General features: G+C 43.0%; 1 protein-coding gene across 7 annotated transcripts in view; it reads left to right on the forward strand.

Moving 5' to 3' along the window:
* Positions 1-23,931, forward strand: part of LOC121285026 (collagen alpha-3(VI) chain-like) — a 244,697-nt gene that overhangs the window by 208,157 nt on the left and 12,609 nt on the right. For 6 of the 7 annotated variants that reach the window (XM_041201120.1, XM_041201122.1, XM_041201127.1 and 3 more), the window contains 7 exons: positions 411-1,100; positions 8,468-8,570; positions 8,660-8,697; positions 9,855-10,109; positions 10,992-11,066; positions 20,381-20,551; positions 20,699-20,749. In XM_041201120.1, coding sequence (XP_041057054.1) covers positions 411-1,100; positions 8,468-8,570; positions 8,660-8,697; positions 9,855-10,109; positions 10,992-11,066; positions 20,381-20,551; positions 20,699-20,749 — 1,383 coding nt within the window. The remainder of the gene's footprint in view (positions 1-410; positions 1,101-8,467; positions 8,571-8,659; positions 8,698-9,854; positions 10,110-10,991; positions 11,067-20,380; positions 20,552-20,698; positions 20,750-23,931) is intronic. The other variant, XM_041201123.1, reaches the window with a different exon arrangement.

Genomic DNA, 23,931 nt, shown 5'->3' on the forward strand with positions numbered 1-23,931 from the left:
AGTGTTTGTTGTTATGCAGCTTCACTGGCTGTCATTTTGGTCACTAAGTTGTTCTTCACTTTGGTGAGCTTTTATGCTCATCAGTGACAGTCAGTGCTGAGCACTGGAAAGCCTCCACAGCTCATGTTGGCAATGAGAACTTCCACATTGGAGTAAAATGTAAAGCTCACTCTATTCAGCCGCATCAGAAAAGCATGCTTTAGTTCACCAGTGTGATATCCCCATTTCTGAAATTAGCTGTGTGATTTGATCCCAAACTAAGAACCATTTTGCACTGTGGATCCAAGTTCATTAAGAAATTGTGGGTCATTTTGAAATGTGCAGAAGATTGAAAGAAATGTCATACTCATAAGGAGTAATAAAATGTAGATGTTTAACCAACAGCGAACAACTTATTCTTTTTTGAGCAGATTTTTGTGAAACGAATGAAATCTGTGATGCCAAATTTTTCCGAAGCAAAAGATCGATACAACCCAGTGATGTAAACCTAGATATGGCATTCATCATAGAAAGCTCTGCAACCATCAGCCCAAACCAGTTCGTTGAGATTAAAAGATATATTTCTTATCTAACGGAACAATTGGAGATTAGCAAGGATCCTTCAACATCAAACCGTCAGGCCAGGATTGCTGTGGTTCAGCATGCACTGTATAATTCTCAGCTAAATAGTAGCCTGCTGCGAGTGAAAACTGAATTCTCTCTCACTGACTACAACTCCAGTGAAGACATCGGTGACTACATCCAGGACAAGATGACTCAGCTTGAAGGGACAAGAGCAACAGCACATGCAATCGAATGGACCATCGAAAACATTTTTGAAAAAGCACCTCAACCAAGGCGACTCAAGCTCATTGTTCTTATAACCACAGGAGATCTCCCAGAAGCTGAGAGAGAAAAGTTGGAGACTGTTGTCACAGATGCCAAGTGCAAAGGCTTCTTCTTTGTTATATTCAACATTGTCAAGAAATCTAATGAAAAGAATCTAATTTATCTGGCAAGCTCTCCTCAAGATGTGTATTTCAAGCCAATTAATGATGCCTCAGAGCTCCACAGTGAAGACTTACTCAGGTTTGGACGACAGCTCCCCAAGTACATCAATGGTAACTTTGCAGCCACATTAACTTCTATTGTTTGTTCCACGAACCAAATTGAAAAAAACTTCAGCAACAGAATCTTTACTCACCCCTGTGATGAGTTTGGTGGTTGGGGGGTGGACTTTTAATCAGGCAGGTCAGTGGTGAGTGGAGACAGCACCATCTTCCACCTTCATCCCCCTTCATCCCAATTAAGTCCATGGCAAGAAGGCCCATCGATGGCCTTCCCGCCCCACTGCCATTGAGGCTCTTAAGTGGCAATTAAGGGCCTCGTCCTGCTTCTATGGTTATTAACCAGCAGCAGGTGGGGGGCTCGCCTTTTAATGTGAATGACAGGCAAACCCTGGCCTGTTTGTTTGCCACTCCTGGTGTCTGATAAAGAGACGTGTCATCAGGAAAGTGGGGTGGGGGGTCGTGTTGATAGCCAAGCCCCTGCCCTTGCCGCTGACTCCCCAATGCCTCTGCCTCCATTTTTTGACTCCCACCCCGTGGACCGTCACTCCTGTGGCCTGGATCCTGGGCCTTGGGTGGGTGTCTTTCCAGCAGCTGCCACCGCCTCCCCAGTGGCACTGCAGTTCAAAAGAGTTGCCAGTGGGACTTTCATCCCTAGGAAGGCCTACTGCTGGTCTGTCAAATGCCTGACTCGCAGGTAATACTGGCAGGCCCTCACAGAAAGAGATGTGGCTCTCACTGGCTTTCCAGTTGGCAGCCAAGATGCCCGTCATCAGCACAAGGTTCTGCTCCAGAAAGCCTCTCACCAAAGCTATTATTCACAAACCCCTCACGCAGTTTGGGGGAAAAAATCATGTTGAATATTCTAATACTCTTAAACAATCCACTAAATAAAAACACAAGAATCTAAAATAAAGGCATGACACTAAAGATCAACAATCCTCAATTTGGTAGCCTAAACCATGCAATCCATTTTTTTGAGCCAGGCTGTCTTTATGAATGTACTTTGCAGAAAATATCTAAAATATGAATCAGACAATGCTGTTACGGGAGATTAGAAGTCAACATCGTTTTGGTGCCACATTGTTATCTGAATATCAGGAAATCAAAAAAAAAGAACAGCATTGCAGCCCAGGATTTCCTAACTGTTGCAGGCTTTTTCAAACCAGGCAGCATTTTTAAAATGCACTACTATCAGCCAAAGTCCAGTTTGGGATACAGCAAAAGATCCAATGCCATTTTTAGTGTAAAGTACAGATTTACTGTATAGCTGTTACCAACACAGGCCTACAAACTTAATAGAGCAGGAGAAATGTGATGATTGAGGTAGAGCTTGTGGCCAAAATTTTCCAGCCCCACCATGGCAGGACAGGAAAGTCCATTGGCTTTTGGCGGGACTGGAAGATCACAGCAGAGAATAGGGCCAAAAAATCCCACCTTGTATTACTGCTTCCATGGCTCATGTCCTCAGATGGGGTGTCATTAATTCACCACAGATTTAATGCTTCCCCCTGCTTCTCATTTTTTGTTTTATTCATTCACGGGATGGGGCCATGGCCAGCATTTATTGCCAATCCCTAATTGCCCTTGAGAAGGCAATTGAGCCACCTTTTCAAACCAATGTGGTGTAGGCATACCCAGAGCACTATTAGGTAGGGAGTTCCGAGAATTTGAACCAGTGATTAGAAACATCAATGAAATATTTCCAAATCAGAATAATGTGTGACTTGGGAGGGAACTTTGAGGTGGTGGTGTTCCTGTGCTCTTGCAGCCCTTGCCCTGCTAGATCAGGGTTTCCAACTTTTTTACCTTTTACTTTCCCATGTTATGAAAAAATCCATGGATCCACTGTAACACGAGTATTTCTTCACAGAATTGTTACAGCACAGAAGGAGGCCATTTGGCCCATCATGTCTGCACTGGCTCTCTGAATGAGCAATTTACCTAGTACCATTCCCCCGCCTTCTCCACATAACCCTGCACGTTCTTCCTCTTCAGATAACGCTCCCTCTTGAATGCCTCAGTTGAACCTCCAGCACACTCTCAAGTAGTACATTCCAGGCCCCAGTAACTCACTGCATGAAGAAGTTTTCTCTCATATCACTTTTGCTTCTTTTTCCAATTGCTTTAAATCTGTGCCCTCTGGTTCTCAGTCCTTTCACAAGTAGAACAGTTTCTCCCTATATATTCTATCCAGATCCCTCATGATTTTGAATACCTCTGTCAAACCTCCTCTCAGTCTTCTCCAAGGAAAACGGTCTTCACTTAGAATCATAGAACACTACAGCACAGAAAACAGGCCATTCGGCCCTTCTAGTCTGTGCCAAAATATTATTCCACTAATCCCAATGACCCAGTCCATAACCCTCCAGACCTCTCCCATCCACGTATCTATCTAATTTATTCTTAAAACTTAAGAGTGAGCCCGCATTTACCATGTCAGATGGCAGCTCGTTCCACACTCTCACCACTCTCTGAGTGAAGAAGTTCCCCCTAATGTTCCCCCTAAACCTTTCCCTTTTCACCCTAAAGCCATGTCTTCTCGTGTTTATCTCTCCTAATCTAAGTGGAAAGAGCCTACTCGCATTTACTCTGTCTATAACCCTCATAATTTTGTAAACTTCTATCAAATCTCCCCTCATCCTTCTACGCTCCAAGGAATAAAGTCCTAACCTGCTTAATCTTTCCCCGTAACTCAACTCCTTAAGACCCGGCAACATTCTAGTAAATCTTCTCTGCACTCTTTCAATCTTACTGATATCCTTCCTGTAGTTAGGCGACCAGAACTGCACACAATACTCCAAAGTTGGCCTCACCAATGTCTTATACAACCTCACCATAATGTCCCAACTCTTATACTCAATACTTTGATTTATGAAGGCCAGTATGCCAAAAGCTTTCTTTACAACCCTGTCTACCTGTGATGCCACGTTCAGGGAATTATGTATCTGAACTCCCAGATCCCTTTGTTCCTCCGCACTCCTCAGTGCCCCACCATTTACTGTGTATGTCCTACCCTGGTTTGTCCTTCCTAAATGCAACACCTCACACTTTTCTGCATTAAATTCCATCTGCTATTTTCTGGCCCATTTTTCCAGTTGGTCCGGATCCCTCTGCAAGCTTTGAAAGCCTTCCTCGCTTTCCACAACGCCTCCAATCTTAGTGCCATCAGCAAACTTGCTGATCCAATTTACCACATTATCATCCAACTCATTGATATAGACAACAAACAACAATGGTCCCAGCACAGATCCCTGAGGCACACCACTAGTCACAGACCTCCAGTCTGAGAAGCAATCATCCACTACCACTCTCTGTCTTCTCCCACACAGCCAATTTCGAATCCAGTTTACAACCTCTCCATGGATACCAAGTGTCTGAACCTTCTGAACTAACCTCCCATGTGGGACCTTGTCAAAAGCCTTACTAAAGTCCATGTAGACAACATCCAAAGCCTTTCCTTCATCTACTTTCTTGGTAACCTCCTGGAAAAACTCTACAAGGTTCGTTAAACACGACCTACCACACACAAAGCCATGCTGACTATGCTTAATCAGCCCTTGGCTGTCCAAATAATTGTATATCCGATCTGTCAGAACACCTTCCAATAATTTACCCACTACTGACATCAGGCTCACTGGCCTGTAATTACCTGGTTTATTTTTGGAGCCTTTTTTAAACAACGGAACAACATGAGCTACTCTCCAATCCTCCGGCATCTCACCCGTGGCTAAGGACATTTTAAATATTTCTGCCAGGGCCCCTGCAATTTCTACACTAGTCTCCCTCAAGGTCTGAGGGAATATCATGTCATGCCCAGGGATTTATCTACCTTTATTCGCTGTAAGGCAGCAAGCACCTCCACCTCTTTAATCTCTATGTTCCATGACACTACTGCTTGTTTCCTTTCCTTCCTTATACACTATGCCAGTTTCCTGAGTAAATACTGATGCAAAAAAACTGTTTAAGATCTCTCCCATCTCGTGAGGCTCCACACATAGACAACCACTCTGATCTTCAAGAGGACCAATTGTGTCCCTTACTATCCTTTTACTTTTAATATACTTGTAGAAACCCTTCACGTTATCTGCCAAATCAACCTCATGTCTTCTTTTTGCCTTCCTGATTTCCTTCTTTAGTAACTTCTTACATTTTCTATTCTCTACAAGTACCTCATTTGCTCCTTATTGCCTATACCTGCTATACACCTCTCTCTTCTACTTAACTTCTTAACTTCTCCAATCTATCTTCGTAACTGAAGTTCCTCATCCCTGGAACCAATCTTGTGAATCTTTTCTGCATTCTCTCCAATGTCTTCACATCCTTCCTAAAGTGCGGCACCCAGAAATGGATGTGATACTCCAGCTGAAGCCAAAATATGTCTTATATAAGTTCAAGGTAACCTTCTTGCTCTTGTACACTTTGGACCTATTAATAAAGCCTAGGATACTGTATGCTTTATTAACTGCTCTCTTAACCTGCCCTGCCACTTTCAATGTACCTATGTACTTTTGCATCCAGGTCCTTTTCCTCCTGCACCCACTCAGAGTTTTATCCTTTATTTTATATTGTCTCTCTATGTTCTTCCTATCAAAATGAATCACTTCACAATTCTGCACATTGCCACTTGTCCACCCAATTCCACCAAATTGGCTATGTCTTGTTTAAGTTCTACCCTATCTGCCCCACTGTTCACAATGCTTCCAAGTTTTCTATCATCTACAAACTTTGAAATTGTGCCCTGTACACCAAGGTCTAAGTCATTAATATATAGCATGAAGAGCAAGGGCCCCAATACTGACTCCTGGGGAACTCCACTACAAGCTTTCCTCCAGCTCCGAAGACATCCATGAACCACTACTCCTTGTTTCCATCAATCAGCCAATTTTGTATCCATGTTGCTATTGCCCCTTTAAGCTATAACATTGCTCACATGACTGTTTTGTGGCACTTTATCAAATGTCTTCTGGAACTCCATGTACGCCACACCAACAGCATACCTCATCAACCCTCTCTGTTACCTCATCAAAAAGCTCCACAAGTTCATTGCACAAGATTTTCCCTTAAATCCATGCTGGCTTTCCTTAATTAACCTGCATTTGTCCATTTGTCTATTAATTTTGTCCTGAATTATTGTTTCTAAAAGTTTCTGCACCACTGAAATTAAACTGACTGACTTGTAGTTGCTGGGCTTATATTACACCCTTTTTTGAACAAGGATCTAATGTTTGCAATTCTCCAGTCTTCTGGAACCACCCCTGAGACTAAGGAAGACTTGGATGCAGCTCATCTGGTCCTGGCGCTTTATCAACTTGAAGTAAAGACAGCCTATCTAATATCTCCTTATCAATTTTGAATCCACCTAAGTGTATTAGTTACCTCCTCTTTCATCATGGTCTGGGTAGCATTTCCAATCTGAGAGCCCAGGCAACCATTACTCTTGTGGAAACAGCTGAGCCCCAGATAAAACATGGCTTGATTGACAGCTCGGACTCTCTGATCTCTGCAGTCAATTTCACAATGTTTATTTACACAAGGTTTCATGGTTTCAAGGGCTTGCAGTTTTTTTATTGATACTGTAAAGGACCTGGCTGGTTGGCACTTTTTGGCCTTCTAGTGGAATGACTTTTTTTTAACATAGTAGAGCATTAGAATGAATGACATCAATTAAAGTATTTTTCCACACATCCTACTGTCACTATAGGGTTCATTGACTCATTATGCACAGTATAGAGCCAATGGACAGGGAAGTGCCACAGCTTGGCACAGGGAGTCATCAAGGGCCATAGGAGGGTGCATACCTTGGCATGGGGATAGAATGGATGGGGCATGGGGAGGTTGTGGTGGGGTGTGAGTGGTGAGGGCTAGAAGGACTTACTTTTTTCATTATAATTGGGACAAAATACATCAGCACTGAGGGAGGCCTTTTAAACTGCTCACCTCGGCACTTTGCAGCCCCTGTGCCTGCCTCCGAATTTTTACCCGGTTTGGCTGGCTCGACTGCAGCCAGTATCCATTCATTCCAGAATAAAAACCCCATCTCTCCTGTCACTTTCTCCTGAGGCAGCTAGGCCCAGCCAGGAATTTTCCCAACTCTCATTACACACCTTAAAGGTGAAAATCCAGTCCTATGGGCAGAATTTTACGCCTCGTGGGTGGGTGTGCGCCCAACCTGATCTGGCGTGAAATTGCACGAGTGGACATCGGGCGAGCATCCTGACGTCATTGCGCACTGGCATGATATTTCACTCGGTGGGCATGTGCTAAAGTCAGAAGTGCGCCCGCCGACAATTAAGAGGGCAAGTAAGCCCATTAATGGTGCAACTCTCTGCTATTTTTCGTGGCCCGTCCAACCTTACGGTTGGTGGGTGGGCGATTCGGCCAGGCGGCTTTTACATTTTTCATCAAACCTCATCCAAGACGAGATGAAATCTCCGTTAGGAAATAAAATTAAAATAAATATCTGGCGACAGCATTTTTATGATGTATGCTTGATTGTGATGCAGGGACTTTTTTGCAGCTTTTTCCACCTTTATTTCATTATCTGCAGCTCATTGAGGCAGCTGTCTGCCTTTAGAGAGCTCTCTCACAGCACCCACCCGTGCCCACAGTGCCCTCATCACCCACCCACTTCCTGCCCCCAACCTAGCAGCGCTGAGCTTTTCAGCGCACGTTTCACGTGGCTGACCATTAATTGGCCAGTGAAATCACGGTTGGGAGCTGATTGTGGTCGGAGGTCCGTTTCCTGGCCCACCAATCGCGTGCGCCCACCAGGGGTAAAATTCAGGCCTATGGGCTGAATTTTCCCTTTGGCATGCGGGGGAGGGCCCCGCACGTCCATCCATAAAATGATGCGCGGTAACGTCAGGTGATGTCATCCAGACGTCACCATGCGCCATCGCATCGGGTGAGCATCCAGACGTCACCATGCGCCATTGCGATAGTGTCTCATTTACTTCCCATTGCTCCTGAAGCTGCTGGCTTGTGCTGTGATGTGGTGCCATAGATTTTTAACAGCCTCTGGTGCTTCACCCAAACAGTCTAACTTCATGTGTAAGCCCAGCCTGTGATTGGCAATCTATTGGACTGTAATAAGCATCATGCTGGGCCTAGTTTCTTTTTCTCACTCAGCAGCCAAGCAGGTACAGTTTTCTGAAAGGATCACTGTATAGCTGTAAGGAGTGGAAACCATTCTCGATTTTTTTTTTTCACCCCTCTTACTAGTCTAGGGATTGTGACCCTTCAGTTGGCTGAGATCAGCCAACTTAGCCCAATCAGAAATCCAACTGTACACCTTCCTGTTTGTTACGGCTCAGAATCAGACAAGCCAGTACACTTTCACAAAGCCATTGAGGGAATTAGTGGGATTTTGTTTTTAATACTGGCATGAAAAGACCTGAAAAATATCTTTTCCTTACCAGCTGAGAATGTGCTTCATTTGCCTCCTGAGCTTCAGAAACAATGTATGTTGTTCCAAAGTGACCAGCCCAGCAGTGAAGCCTTCAGAAATACCCACAAGCAAGGGTAAGTAAACAAGTGCAGAACTTGTTTATATTTTATATTTAATCAAATTTTAGTGAAGCTAATTATTTTCTTTCTTTTTGTGTGTCTAGCACAAAAGATGTCCCTGTAGATTCAGAGAAACTTGTGGGTAAGTTATTGCTGTTATTTGAAGCCAATTGATTTAGGGTGGGAGCTGCCTCAGGGAGATTAATTTGATTATTATTATTTGAAATATAAAAATATTCATACGTGTCCCCTCATGTGACAATGTCACATGAACTGGGACATGTCGATGAGTTTTAATTAAAAAATTTATTAAATTAATAAGCCTGGGCTCTTTGCCTGCCCACCAACCTTAAAGACGGGCAGCTCTGTTAATCCTTTTAATTGGTATTTAAAAGGTCTTAATAGGCCTTTGACAGTTCAGTGGGCACACAGCCGACTCTGGTGCGTGCCCGCTGAACTGAAGATCTGAATGACGCACGGTGACATCTTACACGTCGGCGAGTGGGGCCCCTGCACACTGACCAGAAGATTCAGGCACGTATGCATGTGGAAATGAAAGGAAGGAGATTCCCAATAATCACTACAATTGTATCAATATATTGGAATCTGGAAGAAAATAACTGAATGCCTTATGTGGATGTACCATTGAGAAAGATTATCACAAATCTTGACTGTGTCTATTTTCAATCCTATAGTAGTTGGGTTATAAGGGAGAACATTACAGAAGGATTATATAAAATGATTGCAACTCTACAGAGATGAGGAGGTCATGCAACCTTGCCAATTTTCTGTTTCAGTTTCTTTCATTATTAGGTGATATTGTCAGAACAGAATAATAAGTCTATAGATTTGAACTGGAAGATAAATTCACGCACTTTCCTTTGATCAAATATACTACAATATGCCCAGTCATACCTCCTCTCCTTATCTGTTTGGTATAGACAGAAGGCATATCACAGCAACAGAATCCAGCAGTGAGGGTGGATGATTTGCTGGATAAATAGACAAATGATTTGCATAAGATGGGACCATGGAATTGAATTGGTTCAGACTGGAGGAATGCAAAATTCAAGAGTTTGCTTGATTTACCTTTGGTACAGAGACTTTCCACGGGGTACACATTCACTGGGTATAGTTTGTCATCTAGAAAATGGTATACATTCAGTGAAGTGAATGGGCTTGATGGACTGAAATTATCTTTTTGTTCAGTGTTTTGTTATGCTCCAGGTGGGGAATTGTCACATTATAATATTTTATATTTGACTTCTCAATTCTTCTATCTCTGTTCTGTTGGTACAGACATGGAACTATCTAGCTTCAATGTTACAGAAGACAGCATCATCCTGCGCTTGGCCCAGACTGAGCCTCAATACATTGATAATTATGAGGTTACTGTGGTCGAAGTGAGCCGGAGCCTTCTTGTTTTGAAGATGAATGTCAGTGATGCTGAAATTGTCCTAAAAGATCTGGAAAATGGGCAGCAATATAATATCATTGTGATAGGATTCTATCAGTCCAAGGCAAAATCTGTTTACAAAAAAACATTTACAACCAGTGAGTAATTTATTTTTTCTATGCCCACCAAGAGACTTTAAAAAAAACTAATTGAATAGATTCAGTTCATTTCTGCACTAATCTACAATATCACCACAACAATAAAATATGTTCCTCTTTTTGGCACCCAGTATCAATTATTACAACTCAAATACAAGATAGGCTAGGTGCAAAATAAACCTCCCTCGATTCTGTCCCATTCTGGAGCTGTAACTCAATGATAGAATGAGGAGGAGGAGGTCATTTGGCTCATCATGCCTGCACCAGCTCTTTGAAAGAGCAATCCAATTAGTCCCATTCCGCTGCTCTTTCCCTGTAGCATCTGCATTTTTTCCAGGTCAGGTTATTTAACAAATTCCCTTTTGAAAGTAACTAATGGAATTGCTTACAGCACCCTTTCAAACCATGCATTCCAAATTATGATAACTTGCAGCATAAAAATGTTTTTCCTCATGTCATCCATGTTTTGTTGCCAATGACCTTGAAGTAGAATGTAAAAAGTATTTATATATGTAATATATGATTAAAGATGCAGCAGGAAACACTCTCAACATTATCCGTATCAAAGATCCTGAGTCAGTACCAAATTGAGAACATTTAGTTCTGATCTTTCTCCCTAAGAAATGAATTCAGTCCAGGCAATCAAATTCCATATAAGACCCTGCCACAGGAATATTCATACAGAAAAACCATACATTCTGAGCTCAGTGTAGGCTCGTACCACTTAACACTTTATAAAGTCAATCAAATTAATTTTCTAATTAGGTGACTACTGGAAGAGAATCACTGATATCTCAAGATTTTTTTTCCATAAAGAAAAACAGCATTAGCTATGTATGAGACATTATTTTGTTGCAAATTTACGTTTCCCTTCAAATTTAGAAAAATCACCAGAAACAATCGTCAAAAGCACAACTGCCCAGAACATTATGGAACCATTAGAGTTTCCAGAAATAGGTAAGTGTTAACGAATATTGTTTCTATATCATGCATAGTTGCAGTGAAATGGAAATCAGTGTGAGCATATCAAGTTCATTTTTGGTTTTGAGTTAATATTTCACATCGCAAAGGAGTATTGTAGCATCCATGCATAATCTAATATAAGCTATATTGTAAATAGCTTCTACCATCAGCACTGTGAATTGTAATAGCATGTGTTTATTATAGAGGGGCTGCAGATTGTAACAACATTTTATGATGTAGAAGGCTGTGTATTATAATTGTTTATATTGTAGTAGATCTTTGCGATGCATAGGAACAGTGACAGTAATAGTAATGGATACTGTAAAGGGCTGGCATATGATAAGGAGAATGTGTGCTATAATCAGTTAATTGGTCATCATAAACAAGGCTAGCCACAAATGTCAGGTGACTTTCCATGTCAACTTTTGGGCCAGAATTTTCTCGTTAGCATGCGGGGGTCAGCCCCACATGCCAACGTGTAAAGTGACGTGTGGTGACGTTGGGCGAGCATCCCGATGTCATTGTGCGCTATCACGATATTTAGGTGGGCGGGCACGCGATACTCTCCGATGCATGCCCGCCATTAATTAATCACCCAGTTAAGGCCCTTGAGGCAGCAATTGTCTTCTATTTTATGATGCGACGGCATGTTCATGACATGCAATCTTCAGGACTTCCCATGGGCGCAACTGACAGAACACATTTGTATAAACCTCATCCACGGGCGGGATAAGAGAGATAAGCAGGGTCGCAAGTGGTATCTGTTAGATATTTAATTGTGAAAGTTACTAACACTTGCCTGTGTGAGCAGGAATACTTCAAAACTCTTCACAGCTGCTTGGACAAGAGTAACAGCTCTCTACAATAAAGATCACTTTTGGGGCCTGCAGGTTTCAGGAAACCTTCCCTTAGCCTGGGAATTGGAGTTGTGCTATCCACTGGAGGCACCTCCTCTGAGGAGGAAGGGAGGGCCAGAAGGGGGAGGAGGCCAGGAGTGCACAGTAAGCCTCCTGGGGAGCTACCTTTGGGAGGAGAGGCGCAGGCACCGGTGTGCAGAGCCAAGAGGAAGTCCAAGGCGGAAGGGGCTGCAGAAGACGCCACTATCCTGCTGTCAGGGTATACAGGTGGTGAAGCAGCTACCTCAATATGCCTGAGGTGCAGTGCCGAAGGAGGGTCCATCCCTCAAGGGAGACAGTTACCCTCAATCTGTCAGATGATAGGCCCTGAGATCTACGCCAACTGTGTGGATGGGCACCCCATGCCAATGTCCTCAAATTCTATGCCTCCAGCTCTTTCCAGGGGTCGATGGGTGATCTCTCCAGAGTCTCTCCAATCAGCTGTCCACACTTCTCAAGCAGGTGGCAGGTGCTCTGTTTCAGGCGTGCATTGACTTTCATCCACTACTGCTGGGGTGAGGCCAGCCAGATAGAGCGAGCCAGAGGCTTCGTGGCCATTGCTGGCTTCCCCCACGTCCAGGGTGCAATCGACTACACACATGCCATCAGGGTGCCAACAAGTGAGTCCGGTGCCTTCGTCAACAGGAAGGGCTTCCACTCCATGAATGTGCAGATAGTGTTTGACCACAAGATGCAGTTTCTGCAAGTCTGTGCCAGGTATCTAGGCAGCTCCCATGACGCCTACATCCTCAGACACTCCCAGGTGCTGGGGCTCTTCAGTGCTCCAGCACGGTTGGATGGATGGCTGCTGAGTTATCCCCTCACATGGTGGCTCATGACACCTCCCTGCCATCCAAGAACAGAGGCTGAGCACAGTAGGAGTCAGGCCTCCACAAGGTATCTGGTGGAGAGAGCCATCGGTCTTCTCAAGATGTGCTTCCGCAGCCTGGTGTTTTATACAGTTCCAGCAAAACTTCCCTGCTCTTATATTCTACACCTCGGCAAGCATCCCATATGCCTTCTTAACCACCTTATCTATCTGTCCTGCTACCTTAAGGGCACAGTGGACATGCACACCAAGGTCCCTCCGATCCTCAGTACTTCTCAGGGTCCGACCATTCATTGTGCATTCCCGTGCCTTGTTTGTCCTGCCCAAATGCATCACCTCACACTTATCCAGATTAAATTCCATTGGCCACTGATCAGCCCATCTGACCAGCCCGTCTATATCCTCCTGTAATCTAAGGCTATGCTCCTCACTATTTATCACCCCACCAATTTTTGTGTCATCCACGAACTTACTGATCGACCCTCCTACATTCGAGTCTAAATCGTCTATTTTTACCACAAACAGCAAGGGACCCAACACCGATCCCTGTGGAACCCCACTGGACATAGGCATCCAGTCACAAAAACACCCCTTGACCATCACCCTCTGCTTCCTGCCACTCAGCCAATTCTGGATCCAATTTGCCAAATTGCCTTGGATCCCATGGGCTCTTACCTTCGTTATCAGTATCCCATGTGGGACCTTATCAAAAGCCTTTCTGAAGTCCAAGTAGACTACGTCAGATGCATTGCCCTCATCTACACACCTGGTCACCTCTTTGAAAATTCAATCAAATTGGTCAGACATGATCTCCTCTTAACAAAACCATGCCGACTGTCCTTGATTAATCCCTGCTTCTCTGAGTGCAGATTAATTCTGTCCCTCGGAATTGCTTCCAATAGTTTCCCCACCACTGGGTTAGACTGACTAGCCTGTAGTCCCCCGGTTTATCCCTTCCTCCCTTGAATAACGGTACCACATTGGCTGTCCTCCAGTCCTCTGGCACCTCTCCTGTGGCCAGAGAGGTATTGAAAATTATTGCCAGCGCTCCTGCTATCTCCTCCCTAGCCACACACAACAGCCTGGGATATATTTCATCTGGGCCTGGAGATTTATCTTTTAAGACTGCCAGACCACTCAGAACCTCCTCCCTTTCTGTTCTAATTTATTTAATTATATCACAGTCCTTCTGCCTGATTTCCATGCCCACATCATCCCTCTCACTTGTGAACACTGTCACAAAGTATTCATTTAGAACCTGACCTACGTCTTCTGGCTTCACACACAAAAATGTTCCTTAATAGGCCCTGGTCTTTCCCTAGTTATCCTCATACTCTTAATGTACTTGTAAAATAACTTAAGCTTTTCCTTTATTTTACCTGCCAATGTTTTTTCATGCCCCTTTTGCTCTCCTAATTTCCTTTTAAAGTACCCCCTACACATTCCATTCTCCTCTAGGGCTTCCACTGTTTTGAGCCCTCGGTATCTGCTATAAGCCTCCCATTTTCTCTTTATCCAATCCTGTATATCCCTCGACTCCCAGGGTTCCCTGGATTTGTTGCTCCCACCCTTTGTCTTTACTGGAATATGTTGGCCCTGTACTCTCCCTCTTTCCTTCTTGAATGAGTCCCACTGCTCTGATACAGATTTACCTAAAAGTAGCCGCTCCAAGTCGACTCTGGCAAATCTTGAATCTAACGGAGTTATGATCACTATATGCAAAATATTCCCCCACTGATACCTCTACCAGTTGTCTGGCTTCATTCCTTAAAATTAAGTTCAGGACCGCCCCCTCTCTTGTAGGACCTTCTACGTACTGGCTTAAAAAGCTCTCCTGGATGCTTTTTAAGAATTCCACTCCCTCTAAACCTATCACACTATGACTAATCCATATCTACTCTTCTATTTCTCTCTGCCTGTTTGGGAGCCTATAGTACATGCCTAGCAATGTGATTGCTCCTTTTATGTTTTTCAGTTCTACCCATATGGCTTCATTTGAGGAGCCTTCTAAGATGTCATCTCTCCTTACTGCTGTAATTGATTCCTTGTTCAATATTGTGATAGCCCCTCTTCTTTTACCTCCTTCCTCTCTCGCCTAAAGACCCTATATCCTGGAATATTGAGCTTCCAATCCTGCCTATCTCTCAACCATATCTCTGTGACAGCAATGACATCATACTTCCAGGTGTTAATTTGTGCTTTCAGTTCATCTGCCTTATTCGTCATACTCCTTGCATTAAAATAAGTACCATCCAACCCTGTCAAGCTCCCTTGTGCCTTAACTGGCCTAAAATGTCTATGCCTTCCAGACTCAATTGCTCTCTCTTCTAATTTTGGCAGTGCATCTCCCCTTGCTGAACCTCCTCTCAGGATCCCACCCCCCTGCCAAGTTAGTTTAAACCCTCCCCAACAGCACTAGCAAACCTCCCCAAAAGGACATGTTGGTCCCAATCCGGTTCAGGTGCAATCCATTCGCCTTTTACAGGTCCCACCACCCCCAGAAATGGTCCCAATGTCCCAGTAATCTAAAGCTCTCCCTCCTGCACCATCTCTCCAGCCATGCATTCACATGGACTAACTTCCTAACGCGACGCGTGACACAGCAAGTAATCCAGTGATTACTACCTTTGAGGTCTTGTTTTTAATCTGTTTCCTAGCTCCCTAAATTCTGCTTGCAGGACCTCATCCCTCTTCCTACCCATGATGTTGGCACCAATATGTACCACGATCTCTGTCTGTTTGCCCTCCCCCTTTAGAATACCCTGCACCAGAGAGACAACATACCGTTCTAGAGATATGTCTATGTCCGCAGCAACACCCGTCTGTTCCCCTATCAAGTTTCCTGCCACTATTGCTCTTCCCCTCTTATTCCTCCGCCCCACCTCCCTGCCCCACCACCCCCCCGGCCCCCCACACACCTTGCAGCTGAGCCACGCACAGTCCCATGAGCATGGCTGCACTCCTCAGAGGAACCGTTACTCTCACCATTTTCTAACACAGAAAAACGGTTCTCGAACGAGATGCACCCTGAAGATTTCCTGACCACCTGTCTGACACCTTTCTACTGACTGATAGTCATCCATTCCCTCTCTGTCTGCACTTCTGTAAGTGGTGCCGTGACCACATCTAAAAACTTACTATCCACGAAACTCTCAGCCTCACGGAGACACCTCAGTGCCTTCAGCTGCCACTCAAGCTCCATAACCCAGAGCTCAAGTAGCTGCAGCTGGTGGCATTTCCTGCACACGTGGTCGGTCAGAGGGCTAGAAGCATCTAGGACTTCCCACATGTTGCAGGTGGTACATAACACAGGGCTGAGCTGCCCTGCCATGCCTCTAATTGAAAAAAACCCTTACTTTAAGTTAAATACGTTAAAAAAAGGTTAAATTATTTATGTACTTTAAATAAAAACTGGAACCCTTACCTTTCCTTAGCTTAATCTATTTTAAACTGGTGAAAAACTGGAGAAAGTAACTGGAGGAAAACACCGACTACTCACCAATCAGCTCTCGCCTTTGTGATGACATCACTTTTTGAAGCTTTCCCACACTCGTGCTGGTTCTGATCTCTCCTCCACTCTCTCGTGCTGTCTTGTGATGTCACTCTTGTTATTTTCAACAAGAACTGACTGCAGGACACTCTTCCCAGACTGCTTCACTGCGATGCTGACTACAGCATGCTCTTCCCAGACTGCTTCACTGTGATGCTGACTGTTTCCAGACTCTAGATAGGTATAGAGCCATTTAATGATGGACTGGGTAACATCACAGACAATGATAGAGAAATGACAAAAGCATTGAATAGTAACTTTGGCCAGGATGTTCCTAGGGCGGGTGGGTGCCATTTTACATGGGTGGGCCAATTAAGGCCTGCCCAGCGTAATATGTGACCAGTAGCACTCAGTGCTACCTGTGCGGGCGGGGGGAAGAGTGAGAGTCAGGACCAACACTTTTTCGTGCATGTGCGTGAAAGAGTGCAGCAATCTCCGAGGCATGGAGCTGCCTCGAGGAGATTCAATGGATATTAAAATAATTGAATAAATTATTTTAAAATTTATTTAAACATGTCCCCTCATGTGACTGTGTCACATGAGTTGGGACATGTTTTTAAATTTATGAAATTTTATTCATCTATTTGATAAAAGCTTCAGACAACTGCATCTCAGCCGTGGATGAGATTTCCTGAAAAATGCGAAGGCCGCCTGGGCTTTTCGCCTGCCTGCCAACCTTAAGGTTGGTCGTGCAGTGTTTGCAAGTGCCTCAATAAATTTCTTAATGGCCTTAGTAGGCCCTTTACATTTCGGCGGGCGTGCAGCTGACTCCGGTGTACGGCCGCCAAACGAAATATCGTGATAGAACGCAATGATGTCAGGACATATGCCCGACGTCATCGGGCGTCATTTTATGTGTCGGGCCCGCTCCCGCATGGCGAGGGAAAAATCCTGCCCTTTGCTTCATTGTTTACCAGGGAGCCAGATCAGGTGGACATGTCATTGGTTGGAGGTTGGAATTGATATCATTGAATTTACGATACATGAGAAATATTAAATAACCTAATCAAACTCAAGAAGGATAAAACCTTGGTCCAAATGGATTGCATCCACAAAGTTTTAAAAAAACTAGAAAAAGAATAGCCAGCATTATACCTATATTTAAGAATGGAGATAGACCTGTAGATCTAGTAACACTGGTGGCAGGAAACATAGGGCAGGATATTGAGTTCGGTGAGCTGGGGACGGGGCCTGTTCGCCGCGCGTGTAATGACACAAGATGACGTTGGGCGGAACTCCCAACGTCACCCCGCATCATTTCAATTTTCAGGTAGGCAGAGGCTCAGCCGAATCAGCTGTGCACCCGCCGACCTGTCAACGGCCTATTGAGGCCATTTGAAAACTAATTAAAGTAGTTAATGGGCCTGTCCATCCAACCTTAAGGTTGGCGGGCAGGCCGGAAGCCCTGACGGGCTTCAGAAAAAGCATGAAACCTTATCCATGGGCAAGATGAGGTTTTATGTAGGTTTTTAAAAATTTAATAAAAGTTTAATTAAAAGTGATGGACATGTCCCAACTCATGTGATAGTGTCACATGAGGGGACATGTGAGGGAAATTTTATTTTTGTACAGTCACCATTTTTAAATTTGGCACCGATCTCTCTGAGGCAGCACTTAGCCTCAGGGCGATGAGTGCACTCTTTTGCACGCATGCTGTCATCACGCGGACATCACGCTAGGTGGACCTTAACTGGCCCGCCCACGTAAAATGGCAGCGCGCCTCCAATCAGGGGCGCCAACTGGAGGCATGCCCGCTCCTGAACTCCCCCCAATGGGGAGAAAATTCTGCCCATAATAGAATGCTTACTAAATAAGAAGATAAAACAAAAATCAAACATTTAATAAGGAGTAGTCAGCATGGATTTCAAAAGGGACAAACTTGTTGACCAACCTCATTGAATTCTTTAAGGAAGAACAGAGAATGTAGACAAGGTAATGCAGTAAATGTAATTTCTCTAGGATTCCAATAGGTACCAAATAATAGACTAATGAATAAGGTCAGATCATGCAGAGTCAGGGGACAGGGGACATAATCGATAGATAGCTGGCTGCGGGGAGTGTAGGTAAAGGGTAAATATTCAAAGTGGCTGAAGTTGGGAAGTGGGGTTCCACAGGGACCAATGCAGGGACCACTATTGTTTACAATTTCTATTAATTATTTGAACTTTGAACTAAACAACACAATTCCTAAATTGGAAGAGGACGGTGGGGCATGTCGCTAATGAGGAGGAATGCAACAAATTATAATAAGATATTAATAAACTCTCAGAATGGGTATATAATTGGCAAATGATTTTCAACACTGATATGAGTGAACTATTACATTTAGGTATGAAAAAATAGATCAGTTATTACTTGAAATCTAAGAATCTGAATGGGGTAGAGGAGCAAAATGATTTAGATGTACAAAAACACAAATCATTAAAAGTAGCAACACATGTCAATAAACAATAAGGCCCTTTAAAAAAAAATAGCAAATGGAGCATTCGGGTATATTTCTAGAGAGATAGAATTGAAAAGTGAAGAAGTTATACTGAACTCGTACCTAACAGTGGTTAGACCATATTGTGAGAAGGAGAGAGAGGAGCTGGAGAGGGTGCAAAAAAGATTTACCAGGTTCATACCTGTCAGGAAAGGATGAATGAGCTGGTCCCTTTTTCCTTGAAAAGGGAAGATTGATGGTGGCTTAATAGAGGTCTTTAAAATTTTGAAAGGTTTTGATAAAGTGGACACTTTTTTTACTTGTGGGGAAGAGCGCAACTAAAGATAATCAATACAAGATTGTCACCAAGAAGTCAAATAGGAAATCAAGGAGTCATTTATTTACTCAGAGGGATGTTAACATGAAACTTGCTACAGAATGGAATCATTCAGATGACTAATATAGATGCATTTAAGAGGAAGATATATAAGCATATGAGGGAGAAAGGAATAGACAATCATGCTGATAGAGTTAGATGGGGAAGGATGTGAGGAGACTATTGTGGAACATATACGCCAGCATGACTGAATGGGCAGAATAGCACATTTCTGTGCTGTATATTCAATGCAATGTTTAATTTAATTATCAATAGAACCTCTACACATATATAATGTGGCAATAGATATTGAGATGCAAATATCAGATAGAAACTTGAGTCCAGGCATAATTATCAGCAGGTCCTTTTCCAGCAGTTATCAACACTGAATCCTTCAAGTCACGATTCTTTTAGCAGAATTTTCACTCTGGCTGCAGGAACTGATTCCACTTCTTTCCCTTTCAATTTTTTTATATTGAGCCAGGCAGGATTTTTTGTTATCATAGCAGTATGCAATCCATTAATACTGTATGAAAATATTGGGTAATTTATTTTGGGTGAGGGATGGTTTACTGGACTGACTAGTGCAACTGTGCCTGATATATAGTGTTGTAAAATATATTTCTTGTTTTGTGTATAAAGAAAGTCACAAGGTTCCAGTGAATAAATTATATTTATATTTCATAAAACTGGAATTGGTTCTGCAATCTGTTACAATGATTGGTGTTCTGAATTCACCTCACTTACAGACTTGTAGTGCAGGTGGATTCAGTACAACATGGGCAGCTTGGAAGCTTTGGGTAGATGAAAACTTTTGCATATGACTGTGGGCCATTCCAAACTTTGGAAACAGCCCATGCACATCCATAATGCAGTAAACTGTTTTGTTACCTTGAATGGAACATCCAAGGGGCAAGACTCCTACACAGGCAAAGAGAAAATGATCATACACAACGCCATTATTTTTCCAGTTACATTTGCTGTCAGCCTCCTGAGGCGGGTCCCTGTGTCATTAGAAGAACTAGCACTGCATTGCTGGTATTGCATTGTTGCTGCTAGAGATGAAACTTGTCTCCTGCAGCAATGCTGCAATACAAACCAGGGATTGGCCACCATGAATACACCAAACACCAATGGGTGATAGTAATGACGTTTCAACTTGCATTAGCATTGCACTATCACATTTTTTTAATGGTTTGTGTTAACAACTCATATTTTACACATAAATTTCACAGATCGGTGCATGCTGGACTTTGACGCTGGATCGCAGTGCTCAGAGTATAGTGCAAAATGGTTCTTTGACAGCAAGAACAACATCTGCACTCAGTTCTGGTTTGGCGGCTGTGACGGTAATGGTAATAGGTTTGACACAGAAGCTGAGTGCATTGCAGAATGCACAAACACAAGTAAGTAATATAGCCGGGGAGGGAATACACCATATTGCTGAGAATAAGAGCACTGACCACTGTTTAGTTTTTTTTCTTGCAGACGTTAAAAATATAGAAAATAACATGAAAAAAGCAAATTAAATTCCCTATCATTTACTCCCACAGTGCTGGAAGAAAGCACATCAGAACCCAAGCCTGAAGGAATCATATTGTCAGGTAAAAAGTGCACAAATATTAAGCTACTCAGCCCATATAGCTGACAACACTTTGAACATGGTGCAAATTGAGTACCTGCTTTTCCAATATTTTTCTGGCCACAATCTGGAAAGAATGGAGAAGCAGAGAGGAGATAATGTGGATGAGGGTGAGATTAAGAAGACTTAAGCAGGCAGAGGAGACCGTTCAGAGCTCCTCGAGGGATAGGGTATAGAGAAAAGCTTGAGGTCAACAGAGACCAGGTAGGGTCACAATAATTGGCTGGGGGAGAGAAGGTGAGAAACAGCATGTGTGTTCAATGTGATGATTGAAGGATCAATTTGGGAAAGCTGTTAGAAAATAAATAATTTTAAGAATTCAGGATCTCTTCTGGCTGTTCTGTTCATAAGTATACTACATAGGTTGATCCAGGATGATCTCATATTTATGCCAAATTAGATGATTTCATCTGGAATGGCAATAGAGGCACAAAAAGTTGTAATCAATCTGTGATTAGGCGTGTGGAGGGAGAACAGTCAGTCAGGATTCCTACTCCTCTTCTCCATTTAATGACTCTGGTTGTAAAACTGCATGCACACAAATATTGGGTGAAGACAGATTCAGCATTAAGGTTAATTTGAGATCCCTCGAGAATACTTCAGGATTAATGGAGGCCTCAAGGTCCAGAACTGGTGGTGGAGGACAAGCAGATTAATTAATAAACAAGGCTGTTTGGTTGGAGCTCTGATTTGTTTCCTGGGTCTTCTTGAAGCTCCTGTGGTAGGAAATCCTTGAATGCTGTTTAACAGGAGACAGAATGGTAAAGTCAGCTCTCTTGTTTAGGATCTGCTTTGACACTGGTAAACAGCTGCAATCACAACCACTTAATGCATGATATTTTTTAGGATAGGTGTACTCAATACAGTCACTCATGCTGGAGTGCACCACTGGTGTGGTGTGTTAGTTGGGGGCTACTCTTATTTTTTTTTGTCATCCAGATGTGCATTGAATGTATTTTGGATGGAAGTGTGCAGTGTGGTATGTCATGTAGGTGAACTTAGTTGGGCATGGTGCATCATTTGGAAATATGCTCCAAATTCATTGTTTAAACCTCATGCTTTATCTTAACAGAGTAATATCCCTATGCATATTTTGGTGGCAGACACCCTGTTAATGTTGAAAAAGTTAGAATAAAACCCTAAGGAAAATCCATAACAGTTTGTATGTAAATTTACCATTATTCCCTATTTAATGTTAATCACTTGGGAACCTCCCTGATAAATACTAGAAGAGGGGAATATCTTTGCAGCAATGTCTATTGGGTAACAGTTGGGTAAGAGTGATCATTGTATCATAAGGTTTAAATTAGTAAAAAAACAATATAAAATGAATTGGAAGAGGGCTAACTTCAGTGGGATGAGAGGGAACCTAGCCAGGGCAAAATGGAACTAAAGATTGACAGGAGAAACTGTAATGGAACTGTAGTGGAACAATGGTTGATCATCAGGAGGAAATGTTTTAGTACAGGATAAGTTCTTTGCAACAAGGGAGAAAGGTAGGAAAACCGAAGCTGAGGCTCCTTGGATGACAAGGAAGATAGGGAATATGATGAAACAAAAAGAGGATGTGTGTTGCATGTTAGGTCAATTCTTCAAGTGAGTACCAGGACAAATATAGTGGCCAGGATTTTTAGGATGGCGGGGCTTCCCTTCCAGCCATCTGAAGAGTCGATGTGGAACACATCCCTGCTAATATTGCTTGCCCCGCAGTCATTTAAAGCTCCAACAAGCATTATTTGGCTGGAGGCAGGACTTCTGCCTCTCACTTGGTAAAAAGTTCCGCCTCAGAGAACTGCTAGCCAATCTGATTTCCACCCAAGGTCTGAACCCTGTTTATTTTCGGAGATCCCCTCACCCCAGAACACCTCCCACCAGCCTCAAAATTGAGGCTGGGCAGGAAACAACTGTTAAGTGGTCAATAATTGGCTGCTAATCAATCCACAAATCAATCTGTGGCCATTCAGTCTACAATAACTGTACCTTCTACAGACCATGTACCATCTACCCTTACAATAATTCTATTCCATCCATCTAACTTTCCTGATGTGAGGGTATTGCTAAAGTACATCTTGATCTCCAAAGGATTTCGATCAAACTCTAGGATATTCATCCATTTTCACACCTCCATTGTTGAACCTGGTAGGTTTCAAGCAAGATTCTGAGAAGTCATATTGGACTCAAAACGTTAACTTTGTTTATCCCTCCCTCTTCACAACTGCTGCCAGACCTGCTGAGTTTTTCCAGCATGTTCTGTTTTTATTCCAACTCTTACCTTACTTCTCCTCTCCCCAATACCATTGTGTCCCAAGAGAGTATGTTACAATTTCAACTCTAAATGTATCAACCTCAATCCCAACAAGATACGTAAATTGTCCCCGTAGTGTCAAATCATTATCCTTCTTCACTGCTTAATCACTAGACTTGTGTTGCAAGGAAATATAGGGCCATAGAATCTTTTGATTAAGTTAACAGTCAAGTTATCATGGAACTCTTGAAGGAGAGTTGGCAGTCACCAATTATTCATAAGCCATTGGCTGTATTCAAAATTCCCATTGAAGGAAGAGTGTTCTGAAGGTTTCAGCAATTAGCCCACAGCATCAGAAAGAGAAACTGCAAACAGGTATAATCAGTGAAGCATATAACTGCATGCTAATTCTCAACAGAAGAAGATATCACAATCAAATGGTTCTAGGAAAGAAACAGGATGTGTCTGTGCATGTGTATGTGAGAGTTTGTGGACAGCAAAATTTGCCAGTGGTTGAACCAAGAGCGGTGAATAGGAAACATGTCGGTAGAACATGAGAGCATACGGACAGGTGTGCGGTCCAAATAAGACTTCTTACACAACCACACAGAGTATAAGAAACAAATGTGAATGAATTTGCAGGCAAAATTCAATTTAGAGAGTATGACATGGTAGCCATCACTGAGGCCTGACAGCAAGAGAGTCAGGACTGGAAACAAGTTTATAATATCCCCAGGAAAGATGGGGAAAATGGTAGACAGGGGGGAGTAGCTTTGGTAATTAAAGGGTGAAATCATTTCAATGATAGAGGATGTAACAAGATGTATGCAGGGACTGGAGGCTTTATGAGTAGAATTAAGAAATAACAAAACGAATTAAGACTGCAGTGGGAGTTTTTT

The sequence above is a fragment of the Carcharodon carcharias genome, chromosome 12, assembly GCF_017639515.1.
Source record: "Carcharodon carcharias isolate sCarCar2 chromosome 12, sCarCar2.pri, whole genome shotgun sequence".
Taxonomy (NCBI): domain Eukaryota; kingdom Metazoa; phylum Chordata; class Chondrichthyes; order Lamniformes; family Lamnidae; genus Carcharodon; species Carcharodon carcharias.